Raw genomic sequence first — 13,279 nt, 5'->3', positions numbered from 1 at the left:
CACGCCTCCTTTTTAAAATCTTACATTTCCGTACGACTGAACTCGTACGTATTTGTTAGAATTAGCCATTAAACTGACAAAACATAAAATACTTATGTTTCCTCGTGAGATCAGGCTGTCTAATTCATATTAGACACCTTAGAACTGAACCTTATAAGTGATGCCCAAACTAGGGCTCAAGGGCCAAAGTTGGCCCATGGTAACCTTTGATTTGACCCGCATCTCATCCGAGAAGAAAGGAAGAATAATGGAGATGTTTTAATGTTTTATTGTTAAAAGCTAACTGAAATGAAATGTTTCATTTAAATGACATTAATTAATTTTCTCTAAATGTCACGAGACAATGACTTTAGTGAGCAAGTCAAAGTCACATTCTGCTCGACTAGTGTATTCAGTATTGAACTCCACTGTGTTATAAATGTGATTGTTGATGTTTTTATTGTATTGAAATATAAATTAAAAACATTATACTGCATTAGTTAATAAGATTTAATATTTTCTGTTTATTTTGAAATATTATTAAATAAATTGGAAAATTATCCTTGGCAACTTTAATTTAATATAGCTTGGTTTAGCCCAGAGCTCTCAATCATATTGGTTTTGGCCATTCATACAAAAAAGTTTGGTCACCCCTGTACTAAATAATTCATTTCTGACATTGAAATACTAAAAAAGCCACTGCATTACCACCATTATGAAATTAGGCTCTCGTTGATTTTCAGCTTCCTCAATTTGATTGGCTTTTGTAGTCATTTAAAAAAAAAAAAAAAGAAACATGCAGCATGAACACAGTCTCCAACTGTAATGTCATCATGTTAACATGGAATCACTAAGGTCATTACCAGCAATTGTTAAATTGCTTCAGGGACATAAGCAACAGTATTGAAAGGGAACACAAGGACATTTTATGACCCTAAGTGATAAAATAAACATTTAAGGTACACGTGATTGTCTGGGATATTTTACTTAATTTTAAACCAGTGTTTTTTCTCAATGGCTAAATGAAAATGCTTTTGTTGCACATTAGGTCACTGTTAAGAACCATAATACTAATCTTAAAGGGATTGTTCACACAAAACTGAAATCATGTCAGGATTTTCTCACCCCATACCTATTCCAAACTTGTTTGATTTTGTTTCTTCTTAAACACAAAAGAAGATTTTTAAGAAAACAGAAAACCTGTAACCATTGACTTAATTATAAATATTTTTTTCTTACAATGGAAGTCAATGGTTACAAGTTTTCAGTTTTCTTAAAAGATCTTTAGTGTTCAGCATAGTAAAGAAACTCATAAAGCAGAGATGGCCAAAGTAGGGCCTGTGGGCCAAAGTTGGACCATTGTAACCTTTGATTTGGCCCACCATGCTATTTGAGAGGAGAGTTAGTATGGTGGAGAGGATTGGGGCAAATTTCTTTGACGTTACCTTTTTCTGTTTGTTTGTTTGTTTTATTGCTGAGCTACAAAAAAGCAAACCGAAATTAAATGTTTCAATTAAATGTAAATAAATCTGATTTTCATTCATTCATTCATTCATTCATTCATTCATTCATTCATACATTCGTAGAATTTCCGGCTTAGTCCCTTTATTAATCAGGGGTCGCCACAGCGCAATGAACTGCCAACTTATCCAGCATATGTTTTACACAGCGGATGCCCTGCCAGCTGCAACCCATCACTGAGAAACACCCAAATTTGATTTTTTAAAATGTAAATACTGGCTCTCAACGGATAAAGGTATATGCAGAAGACAACAGCAAGCAAATCAAGGCAAAAATCAGTGTAATTCTGTTAATTAGATTTTGCTGTAATAAGTTCATTATACTATTTAAAAATGCTGTATTATTCAATATAAAGCAATGTTTAGTGTCTAGTCTTCAAGAATTGAAGCCACTTAAGGGTGAAAGAGTGTACATTTATATTTTTGGGTGAACTATACCTTTAAGAATGACCTTTGTCAAAGGGCTTAGAATCACTATTTTATGCTCTTTGCCTTTGTGTAAAGTAGGCTACATACAGTATGCAAATGTTGTTTGAAATACGTTCCCTGCTGAAAAATCCAGCTTAAACCAGCCTAGGCTGGTTGGCTGGTTTTAGCTGGTTGACCAGCCTGGTTTTAGAGGGGTTTTGGCCATTTCCAGGCTGGTTTCCAGCCATTTCCAGCTTGGTCTTAGGCTGGAAAATTACCAGCCAAATCCAGCTAAAACCAGCTTGACCAGCCTGGTTTAAGCTGGATAAAGCTGGTTTTGGCTGGACTCCCAGCTTGGCTAGGCTGGTCAAGCTGGTTTTAGCTGGTCATCTCCCAGCCTGACCAGCTAAGACCAGGCTGGAAATGGCTGGAAACCAGCCTGGAAGTGGCCAAAACCCCTCTAAAACCAGCCTGGTCGACCAGCTAAAACCAGCCAACCTGCCTAGGCTGGTTTAAGCTGGATTTTTCAGCAGGGTTTTATTTATATAATCCACAGTAACAGCTAGCACGCACCTGTAAATTCACCTGGTTGTGTAGCCAACAGTATGTGCTTAAAATGGTTATAAATTAAAGGAAATAAGTCTCTGTAAGCAGTTTTAGGAGGGCGACATGCATGCTACTGTTATCAGATTTTATCCGATTCTGAATAATAAATAGCTCATATGAGCTTTGAATTTTTGATTTATTATTATTATTAGTTATATTTTAGTAATCTTTTCTAAAGTAAGGAGACAGTTTGCTGCTATGATTTAGCATTTATTTTTATATAAATAGAGAAAAGAAAAGACGTCAATATCGTCACGTGGTTACATTCACGTGCACGAGCGGCGCTTAGTAAACTTATTTGAACTTGAAGCTGTTTCGAGACGAGGCACATTACCTTAAGCCTTCATTTGCTGTGATTTTGCCTAATCAAACGAACAACGCAGTATTTTGACAAATTATCCACAAACAGTGGAAAATGGGATCATTTCTTTCGATCCCAGTTACGCAAAAGCCTGAAATATATGAGCTTCCGAGTCAGGTGCAAAGAGACGGTTAGTGACAGCGTTATTTGATTAACATTAACCGTTGATACAGTTCAGAGGTGTGGAGTGTTTGTTATATTTAACTGTTTAATGTTGTAATGTAAACAATTGCTTTGTTTATTTTCTCCTATGTGTTCAGCAATGTGTTATTTTCCAGTTTGTAAATAAATCAAAAGTAAAATAAAATATATTCAACGCAACGTTTGTTAATTTAACTGTTAGTTTACAGTTAACGTTAGGTGGGTCAGTCTAGGGAGTATGACACATTATTTACGTTAATGTTGACGGCTTATGTGATGTTTAAGTTGTTTATCTTTGTGTCACAGATGATGAGATATTTCAAGAATTCAATGAGAACATTTGTAAAACCATGCGTCGCCAGAATTTGCGCTCCAGACAGGAACTGAACCTCTTGAATGGTAAGTCACATTTTCTAAAACATGTAACGTTACAGTACGTTAGGCCTGGAAGTTTGTCTACAGCTTTCTAAAAGCAACTCTTTTATCGTTTTGAAAATAAGGCGCAATATTGCTTAGTTTTTTTCAGTAAATATCTAGAACATTCATTATCAGCGTTCATAGGCACTGGCATAATCTTCAGGTGCTGATGACTATTTTTTCTCTCTCTCAAAAAACTTTTTTTTTTTTTTTTTTTTTTTTAGCATATAGACGTAACTGGAGTTCAGTGGTTGAAAAACTAATGAAAAAATACCCCAAGTGGTCTTCTGAAGACATCTTGAACCTTAGATATCGATATGAGATTGTGGCCAAACGTTATGGCTATCTTCTTCACTTCTGTAATTTGTAAGTATACACTTGCATTGAACACAGGTAAACTCAGACACAGATTATTAAACACAGAATTATTAAACCCCCTGAATTATCAGTCTCACTGTTTATTTATTTTTATTTTTTCCCAATTTCTGTTTAATGGAGAGAAGATTTTTCTTAACACATTTCTAAACATAGTAGTTTTAATAACTCATCTCTAATAACTGATTTATTTTATCTTTGTCATGATAACAGTAAATAATATTTTACTAGATATTTGTCACGACACTTCTATACCGCTTAAAGTGACATTTAAAGGCTGAACTAGGTTAACTATTAGGGTAATTAGGCAAGTTATTCTATAACGATGATTTTTTCTCGTAAAAAAGTGTTGTTGATCGGAAAAAAATATAGCTTAGGGGCTAATAATTTTGACCTTAAAATGTTTATTTTTTATTTATTTTTTATTATTATTTTTTTTTATTACTGCTTTTATTCTAGCCGAAATAAAACTTTCTCCAGAAGAACAAATATTATCAGACATATTATGAAAAGTTTCTTGCTCTGTTAAGCAGCATTTGGGAAATATTTTAAAAAGTGAAACTAAATTCAAAGGGGGCTAATAATTCTGACTTTAACTGTATGTATGTATGTATGTACAGGGCTCAAAATGAACCTTTTCGCATGTAAAGTGTAAATGTAAAATGTTAGTTAATGTACAGTTGACAGTATCCTGAAAATTAAATAAAGAGAACAGAATCTTGCTTTAAGTGTTTAGATGTGGCAAACACTGTTACTTGCAGACTCCGTCCTACAGGCTTTACAGTGAATGCTATAGTCATTTTCATGTCGGACTTTAACCCAATGAAAGTGTTTTATGCACTCTTGGAAAAGTGTAAATGGTGGATTAACGTTTCCCAAATGATTGCTAATCAGGTTTTTAAAACAAAATCTTCAGCACTCTTTTGACTAAGGCATTAACTAAGTGATTGACAGCTGATATAAACCAATCCATTCGCATTCAGTTCTAGAGCAGTGGCCAATCAGAAGAGCTTGAAGGCAGGGAATGGATTGCAGGCTTTGTTTACTGCTGCAAGTTGATATGACAACTGTTTCGGCCAGGTTTCAGGTGAAGATGCATTTTGCGTGAATGTCTTCTAAATCCACGCATCCGTGAACATTTTGCTGTGAAAACTGGTCGCACAGCAACAATTTTTTGCACTCGCACAAATGCTCCCAAATATATTTTGAGGTCGCATAGATAAAGTATCTGATGTATGTTTCAGGATTTGAATTGTAACCGCAACTATTTCCAGCCCAGGCTCATTAGAAATAAGAGACTACATTTTTGCAAAAATAAAATACACTGCTCTGGGGATGTTTTGTTGCACTTTTCAGATGACAAATTCATTAGAGATTCTGTTGCATTATTGCAATTTTGAAATCTATTATTTAAGGTAGTTTTGTTGTACAATTTAGATACACATCCTTTTTGTATGCATCCGTGAGAAGTCAAGCACCTAGCACCTACTGACCTCAAACAGTCGATGGGAACTTGATCACCTCGATTACCTACAGTACTGACCCAAACCTTCTCTACAACCAACTAATAGTGTTTTTAAAAGCGAACATGAGAGAAAAGTGTTCTGAAACCACATAGTTTCACTTTGATTTTACATTGCTGTTATCTATTTTGTGGATCTGCTTCACCGGAAGCTCTCACAACCTGAACACTGCATCAGTAGTACATCTGCACTAGTAGAACACCATACTAAATGAAGCAAACATATTTCATTACAAATCATTGACACCGTTAAGATTTGTCCTACTTATTTAGTGTTGTGGAAAGAACTGCACAAAAACAATCCTTTATTTGTCAATAATATGTCTTTGTTAATATCACTAGTGTAAAAAGGAACAAAAGTTGTTGATTTCATACTGCCTCGTAGCATTCCTTTTGCCTAAAACGGTATTTAAACCTATGTTTATGAATGTTTTTGCAGTTTCACAAAAATGTAGGGTAAAGCACATATTTACAACAAACCTGTGTTGACTATTTCAGCTATAGGTTGCATTAAATTCTAAACAAACAAAATAAAATAATTGTTTAATAATTTTAATCATGGTAAAGTGTTTAATTAAATAGGGTTTTGATTTTAGGTAGTTTAACCCAGGCCTAAGATAGACTACTGTTCTCAGGAAGAAAAAAAAAAGTTACTGTTCAACCAGCTTGTACACTGTCTAACACTCCTTATTTTAGCATTTGATGTGACTATTCTTTATTTTTTCTATTGCTATTTCTCAACCTTGACCTTATGGCACAGCAATGAGCTGCTTGACTCCATTTCTGATGAGTCTTCTCCTGAGCAGCGCAGAGAGATGTTTAGCAGTGTAGACACCCATCACTTCTACGCACTCAACTTCAAGGAATATCTTCAGGTTATAATTACAACAATACTTATGTTGTCTAGGGGTGTAATGATATTAAATTGGCCAAAAATCAAATAAAATTGTTTCATAGTTTAAGTTCTGAGACTAAAATTCTGAGTGATAGACATAAGAGACAGGATTGATAAGGGACGCACAGTGACTAAGAAGATACAAAACAAAATACAAAAAACAAAATACAAAGTTTTAGCATTATTTAATTCTAACTTGCCATTTTAGTTTTATGTGAAGTTAAAAGTATAATTTTAGTGTTTAAGTGGTGTTTAATTCAATAAACAACAGTTAATAAAATTAACTGACTTGTACTAATGTTAATATGATTAAAACCATGGGTTCACTTTGCTAGTTTAAAATTAGCTCAGGAGCTCCACTAGATGGCGCCATTCACTTATACAGTGCTGTCAGCATTAATCTGCATGATTTTTAAGTATTTTGTCACCCTTTATTCTAACTTGATTTACAGTATAATTGCTGAGTCAGTTTATGTAGCAATTAGGTTGTAACGGTTTCCGCAGGGTCTTAAAAAGTCTTAATGTCTTAAATCCCAAAATCAAAATATTAAGCCTTAAAGTCTTAAATTTACTGAAATATTGTCTTGTAGGTCTTAAATCTTTTTTCAAACAAGTCTTAATTTTCCTTTGTTCATGTATTGTTGCCCAATCTTTCCACAACCCATTCAATCTCCAACAGTCCATCATAATAAAACTTTAAACTGTTTATTTAAAAAGATAATCTTTAACTGTATCATAATGGTTTAATTATCTTAAAATTACATTTGTTTTAAATTGCCGAGGACACCGACCTGGACATATTGTTGTGCATAGTTTATTATAACTTTTAAAACTTTTAAAACATTGGTTAATTTTTTTTATTTTAATAATGTTTGTTGGAAAAAAAAAGTGTATGAATACAAGTTAAGCTTGCTTGGTTTTATACAATATTTAAAATATTTTGCTAATAAATATCTATAATATCTATTTTCGAATAATTTATTATTGTATCATTACATGCATTAAATTATAATTTTTGATAGGGTGAACAAAAATCTTTTCCATCTGGGCCATTTGAAAAATTTCTTAGCGTTTAGCCCTTTATAAGTCTAACATTTCATTCATAATGGTCATAAAAATGTCTTAAAGTCTTAAATTTATCTTGGTAGAAACTGCAGAAACCCTGTGTAATTTATTCAGAGAGTGAGTCTCATTGACAAATAGGCCTATCTTCACTTCTAAAATGTATGTTAAAGTGAAATCAAAAAGATGTTAATTTTAAATACATATTAAACATATGAATAATAATAGACTTTCTGCACTGGTAAAATTGCCGAAGTCAGTTTCTAATAATAAGTAGAAATATTTTAAAAATGCGTGTCTTAATAGTACTTAAAGGAGTAGTACCACAAATTGGCACACCATCCCTCCACCAGTCCATAAAACTTGTGATATGGATGCAAATCACACAAAAGTTTAGTTTTCATTCACTAAACTCCAGCAATACAACCCACAGGCCTCTTTTCTGTAATAATATTGAGATGATCATGCAGTCACTAAAGTGCTTAAAAAAAACTGTCTTGTCCTCATATATTCCAGCAGCATGTGAATGCCTATTACAAGCTTGATACCAAAAATATAGTGCAAATAAGAAATAATGAAACTTATGAATAAAACACAAGCACACCGACTGAAAGTACTGGCACGTGTAAACGTCATATCAGAATACATATGCCATACGTTTCCCATGCTTTTTGAGTATTTATCTGAGAGGATGATAGATTTAATTATTTATTTATATACTAAATATAAAAAAATTAAATTGCATATAAATTGTCATAAAATGGTGCCATTTGCTCACAGTCTATAGCCTTGTTATTGGTGTATAACATAGACTGTAAAAAAATATATGCACATAGTATCAGTTGTCACACATAGGTTTCTGAAGAGCATAAATTAAGCTACAAGTGGGCGTGGCCAACCGTCACCATTTTGTTTGCCGCCGACCGTGAGTAACCAAAAAAGGACAAAGAGGTGGAGCGTGAGCAGAGCTACAGTGCCTGCAAGCATTCTGCTCAGATTGGGTTTTCTTTGGGGGAAATGCTTAATACTTCATTACCTGTAATTCACTTGTGTTCTGACTACATGTGGTTGTATACTATATCAATAAAGTGTTTAGACTTTTAAAACAATACATTGAGCCACTAAGCATTGTTCTTATGATATTTTTCTACTGGAGGAAAACCATAATTACTTCCAAATACTAATATAGTTGGTGTTAGTAAATGTAAGGCTATTTATGAAAAGCAGGCATAACACTGCATGACAACGTTTCAGATGACTGTTCTAGCCTACAGCCAGTTTTAGGGAAAGTTACTTTTGAAAGTAATGCATTACAATATTGACTTACTCCTAAAAAAAAGTAACTAGTTGTGTTACTTAAATACTTTTTTTTATGGTAGGGTTACGTTATTTTTCAGTTACTTTTGCGTTAATGGCTGAGGCATGATCTTTTTCAGAACTTGTTTTTTTTTTAAATAATGTAGTTGTGCAATTAACAGTGCATTGTATAACCTACACCTACATTTAAAAACACATAAATATATTTTAGGACAATGTTAGCTGAGAACTTCTTGACCCCGGAACTATACCTTTTTTTTAAAGTAACTCAAATATTATTACTTAATATTTAAAAGTAATGCATTACTTTATTCGGTACTTATATTATTTTGTTACTTGCGTTACTTGTAATGTGTTACCCCCAACACTGCCTACAGCTAATCAATCTGTCAGATTGTGGAGTGCATTCAAGTTATGAAGAAAATGATAAATTATTGATTATATTAAATAAAACAAATACATTTATAGATATGGTATACAAGTATGAAATAATTTAACTCACCTTGGAAATGGAGGCCACCATATTGGTTTGTGAGCACAAATAAATGCACACAGCATGCCATATTATCTGATAACTGTAAGAAATAATTCCAAAAGGCAATTGACTGTATAAAGCCCTAACAAAAATATGTTGTCTATGCTGAGTTCAGCAGATAATCAGCTAGAATCAGCTGAGGTGAAGTCATGGCCACCAGCAAGGCCTAGCTGTCACTCAAGTGGCCACGCCCTTACTTAATATAAATGAAACGGATGAGTTATAAAAAATAAAAATCCACCCTCTTACAGTTGTCATGAAGTGTAATATTAGTTATACACCAAAATCATTGTTTGTACCAGGCTGTAAACACTTTTTTTTCTGCTGTAAAGTTGGCCATATTAACATTGGGGTCATTAGAAATGTGCTCTAATTTGCAGCCAGGCCTAGCGGAATTTCAATGAATTGCAGTTTCAGTTACTTCAGTATTAGCTTTACGAGGGAGAGCGGGATGTTGCCGCTTGGTGTATCATCACACCCCTAATGTTGTCTTGTTATAAACTACTAAGCACAGATCAGATGTAAAAATATTTTTCAAATGTTTTTTTTTTTTTAATCTTTATATCTCCTTTTCTTTTAGATAATGGATAAAATAGGCATTGAAACACCAGTACCTAGGCCTCCAGGAGTTGATGAAGACAGAGATGAGATTATGGTCTTAATTGATGATTTATTACAATGTCACATGAGTACCCAGATGGTCTATAAAGTATTCTAAATTTCAGGCTGATCCTTTCGATAATGAAGCTCAGCTGCAGTTCTTTTAATCCTTAGTTTTGTTTACTCTCCCAACTGGGTTTTAACTTTTAAGTAGCATACAAAGATTTGTTTTGTTTTTATTGTATTTAGTTTTTTTCAGTATTGCTGTTTAAGACAAATCTGTACTGCATCTCAAACTAAATATATTAGAAAAAATATATATATAATTCTGTGAAAAAAAAACAAAATGGAGATTTATTATTAAAGATGAATAGTCAGAATATATTTAATGCATGATAAAAATAATCAGTGATTAATTCAGTCAATTATATGCTTTGTTCAAAGCCACATTTATCTGTAATAGCTTCATGGGCTGTTGGTGGTATTTGTTTGAATCACACTATTCGGTCCAGCAGTGGTGAGACGTAAAGATGCCTTGTTCTCCAGATTAGCAATTTTAGACCTATACAAAAAAAGGTATAAATTCAGGTCAGGCCGTCATAAATAGAAAATCAATAAATGTTTCAGTTGGTCACACTATTCACCAGTCAGTGATGATAAATGTTACCTAGAATGTTTCTATGGTACATTTGCCACACAATTTAGGTCGTTTGTTTTTAAAATGTCACACACTTTGGCTGCTTACCTCAGACGTGCGAGTGCAGCTCTCACCCACTGATCCTCAATGCTCGCACATATCTTCTTATTTTTCTGGGTGATAAAACTGAAGAGAAAGATAAAAATAAATGTTTTTGGAGACAGTAGTTTGTTTTATTTTCTTCTAAAAGTGGCTGAAAGTACTTTTTTTTATTAAGGTCAACTGCCTTTTAAAGTGACATCAAAAGTCTGAAACCAGTAAGTTTAGGTCGGTTTGAAAATATTCCTTGACATACACTAGTATTCGAAAATATATTTAAAAAGTATGTGTGTGCGTGATACAGTAGTACTTTTTTTTAAAACAATGAATAAATATTCATAGCTCCCCTAATTGTATCACACTGTAAAAATGCTCAGTTTCACGCAATCTCTCCATGTTGTCCAAACACAAATCAATTAAGTGAATTTAATAGTTTTTACAAGTAGTTTACAACAGTTTTTAAGTGGATTAAACATAAACAATTAAGTCCTCGCAAAAAAATAAGAATTGTCTCTTTAAACTACTTATTTAAAATGAGTAAAAACAAGCAGCAAACGTCTTTTATGTATTTAATGTTTTATATTTATATGTAATATTACAAAATACACTTCTATTTAAAAGTAAAGGGGAGCTATGATTTATTTATTTTATGTTTTTGAAAAAGTGTCTTTTGTTCACTAACCAATATAAAGCATGTTATATTTATATGTTATGTTAAATTGCTTTAATCATTCTTTTTTTTAGATTTCTATGCAAATTGTTACATTAACACAACACTTGAAAATTGAAACATGAACATTCATTTGACTTCTTCTGTATTTTGCCCATTTTATTTTAATGTCAGTAGTTAGCTCAGCTTCTATCTGCATGAAAATGATGCTCTACGCATGATTTCAGAATGATACACTAGAAAAATTCTTGCTTCCTTACATTTTTTGTTGAATCAAATTAACTTTTTTCAGTCATCGCAACTTACAGTAATCAAAATGACAAAAAAATAATTATATATATATTATATATATATATATAATAAATTATATACTATAAAAAATTTAAACCTGGTTAGCTTATTAAAGTAAGTTAAAGCAACACACTCACATTTGTTGTCTTGACTAATTGTCATAATTTTAACTGAGAGCCTCTAATTTGTCCTTTTTAAAAATATATAATCTACAAATTATGGATATTTTTACAACTTTAATGTTTAAACAATAGTTGTTTTATTTTTTATTAAATAATGTCATCTATTTTTTATAGCATCACTTTACAGTGTACTCGGTGTTAATACCACGGGAACTTTTTTTTTTGCATCCGCTGTTCACCCTCATATTTAAATGCATGGTTAAATGTGCCTATTTTGGTACAAGTGTGGGTGAGTGGGTGAACCTTGATTCTTTCTTGCGGTCAGATAATGGTGACTCACATGATGGCATCTATACGGCACACCTCAAGGGAGCTCTGCTCAATGAAGCCTGCGATCACACCGAAGGGCAAAGGAGTCCGAGTGTATTTCACACAGCAGGCATAGTTCAGCGGCCCATCTGACATCAAACACAACATTTTTTTTAAAGTCATATACTGATAGATCCATAAACTTAGTATGTTACTCTACTACAGTATATGTTCAAATATTAACAGAAAGGTAACAGCAATCACAATCACAACATATTTATATCTATTAGAAACTTACATGCTTTTGGAGTATGAGGAAGTAGGCTTAGAAAAACGATGCTGATGAGAGTGATTGAAACCAGAGACATTATGGAGCGTGTTTCAGATACACAGAGATGCGTGTTGAGGCTGTGCAGGGTCTTATATATGTACTAGTGAGCGATAAGATCAGTTGCACACGTTCAATAGAATGTCAAATCAGATGCAGTTTTCAAAATGAGGACAGCAACCACGGGAAAAACAGAGGACAGGAAAGCCAATATTGACGATGTTACAAGACTCCAACCACAGACGTGGTGCAGAGTTATAAAAGACTTCGATCTTAGTATCTCGAGCAAATACACACATCCCATATAAGATGTTACGCTAGTTTTAGTATTTATTTTTGTTTACATTTTGTGCCATGTCTGACTGATTGATGTTGTAATTGATGTAACTGAATAATGAAAAATAATTACTGAAAAAAAAAACTTGAAATTCTGTTTAATTCTGTTTTCCTGAGACCCCTTTTTCTTCTTCTTCTTTTGTTTTTCTGTGCTTTCCTACATCCTTTGGGTTAAAAAAAATTGTACAATTTAAAGTTTTTACATGTTTGTTTTTATTTTTTTTAATTTACAGCATGTCCACTGTAGTGGACCACAGGACACTTTTAGTTTGAAACGACCGCCACTCAGACAACAAAACTGTACAGGATATGGCTGTATAGGGATATTAATCCAATATTAATGTAACAAAAACAAAACAAAAGCCATTTTTTTGTGTTAAAAATCCTGAAACAGCTTAGTCTAAAAGAGAGCCGAGTTAAAAAAAAGAAGTGATGTCAATCCAAAACATACAGTATTTAACATAAAACCGATTTAAGACTGATTGTCATTCTCTAATTGTCTAATTGTCAGACTCTAAATAAGAGTCTCCCTCAACTATTTTATAAAGAATCCTCTGCTTCAGTTCTGCCCCCTACAACATGCAGTCATTAATTACATTAAGATGGTCCTGGTGTCAACTATAGTGGACATTTAAAAAAGGATGATATTTTAAAACACAAACAAGTTAACAGCTTTGAAAGCTAAATGTATTGTTCCTGACACTTTAATAAACAAATATGTATATGTAATAATAACAGTAAAAAAAGAA

General features: G+C 32.9%; 2 protein-coding genes across 4 annotated transcripts; one reads left to right on the top strand and one right to left on the bottom strand.

Annotated features, from left to right (window-relative positions):
• The first annotated feature begins 1,577 nt into the window (after positions 1-1,577).
• si:ch211-122l24.6 lies at positions 1,578-10,601 on the top strand. 3 transcript variants are annotated; one of them, XM_087239520.1, is made up of 6 exons: positions 1,578-2,040; positions 2,441-3,004; positions 3,322-3,414; positions 3,657-3,798; positions 6,090-6,204; positions 9,719-10,601. In XM_087239520.1, the coding sequence occupies exons 2-6, from the start codon at positions 2,929-2,931 to the stop codon at positions 9,854-9,856; spliced, it is 564 nt and encodes a 187-aa protein (XP_087095646.1). In that variant the 5' UTR covers positions 1,578-2,040; positions 2,441-2,928; the 3' UTR covers positions 9,857-10,601.
• ccl20l (C-C motif chemokine ligand 20-like) lies at positions 10,065-12,305 on the bottom strand. The gene is made up of 4 exons (XM_087241233.1): positions 12,165-12,305; positions 11,898-12,015; positions 10,484-10,561; positions 10,065-10,300 (listed from the first exon to the last, which is right to left on the bottom strand). Exons 1-4 carry the CDS (start codon positions 12,232-12,234, stop codon positions 10,204-10,206), a joined length of 363 nt encoding a protein of 120 aa, XP_087097359.1. The 5' UTR covers positions 12,235-12,305; the 3' UTR covers positions 10,065-10,203.
• Positions 12,306-13,279: the final 974 nt, after the last annotated feature.

Source organism: Danio rerio, chromosome 2 (genome assembly GCF_052040795.2).
Source record: "Danio rerio strain M-AB ecotype USA chromosome 2, GRCz13ab, whole genome shotgun sequence".
NCBI classification, from domain to species: Eukaryota; Metazoa; Chordata; class Actinopteri; order Cypriniformes; family Danionidae; genus Danio; species Danio rerio.
Note: the sequence above shows the minus strand (reverse complement) of the source record. Positions and strands in the feature narration are given on the sequence as shown.

Bases quoted from the DNA above. Each gene is read 5' to 3' on its own strand.
- si:ch211-122l24.6 (XM_087239520.1), top strand. From the start codon at position 2,929: ATGGGATCATTTCTTTCGATCCCAGTTACGCAAAAGCCTGAAATATAT. The intron at 3,415-3,656 runs GTAAGTCACATT...TTTTTTTTTTAG, and splicing joins GGAACTGAACCTCTTGAATG to CATATAGACGTAACTGGAGT. The intron at 6,205-9,718 runs GTTATAATTACA...CTTTTCTTTTAG, and splicing joins ACTTCAAGGAATATCTTCAG to ATAATGGATAAAATAGGCAT.
- ccl20l (XM_087241233.1), bottom strand. From the start codon at position 12,234: ATGTCTCTGGTTTCAATCACTCTCATCAGCATCGTTTTTCTAAGCCTA. The intron at 12,016-12,164 runs GTAAGTTTCTAA...GTTTGATGTCAG, and splicing joins TCCTCATACTCCAAAAGCAT to ATGGGCCGCTGAACTATGCC. The intron at 10,562-11,897 runs GTGAGTCACCAT...CTTTCTCTTCAG, and splicing joins TGCCGTATAGATGCCATCAT to TTTTATCACCCAGAAAAATA.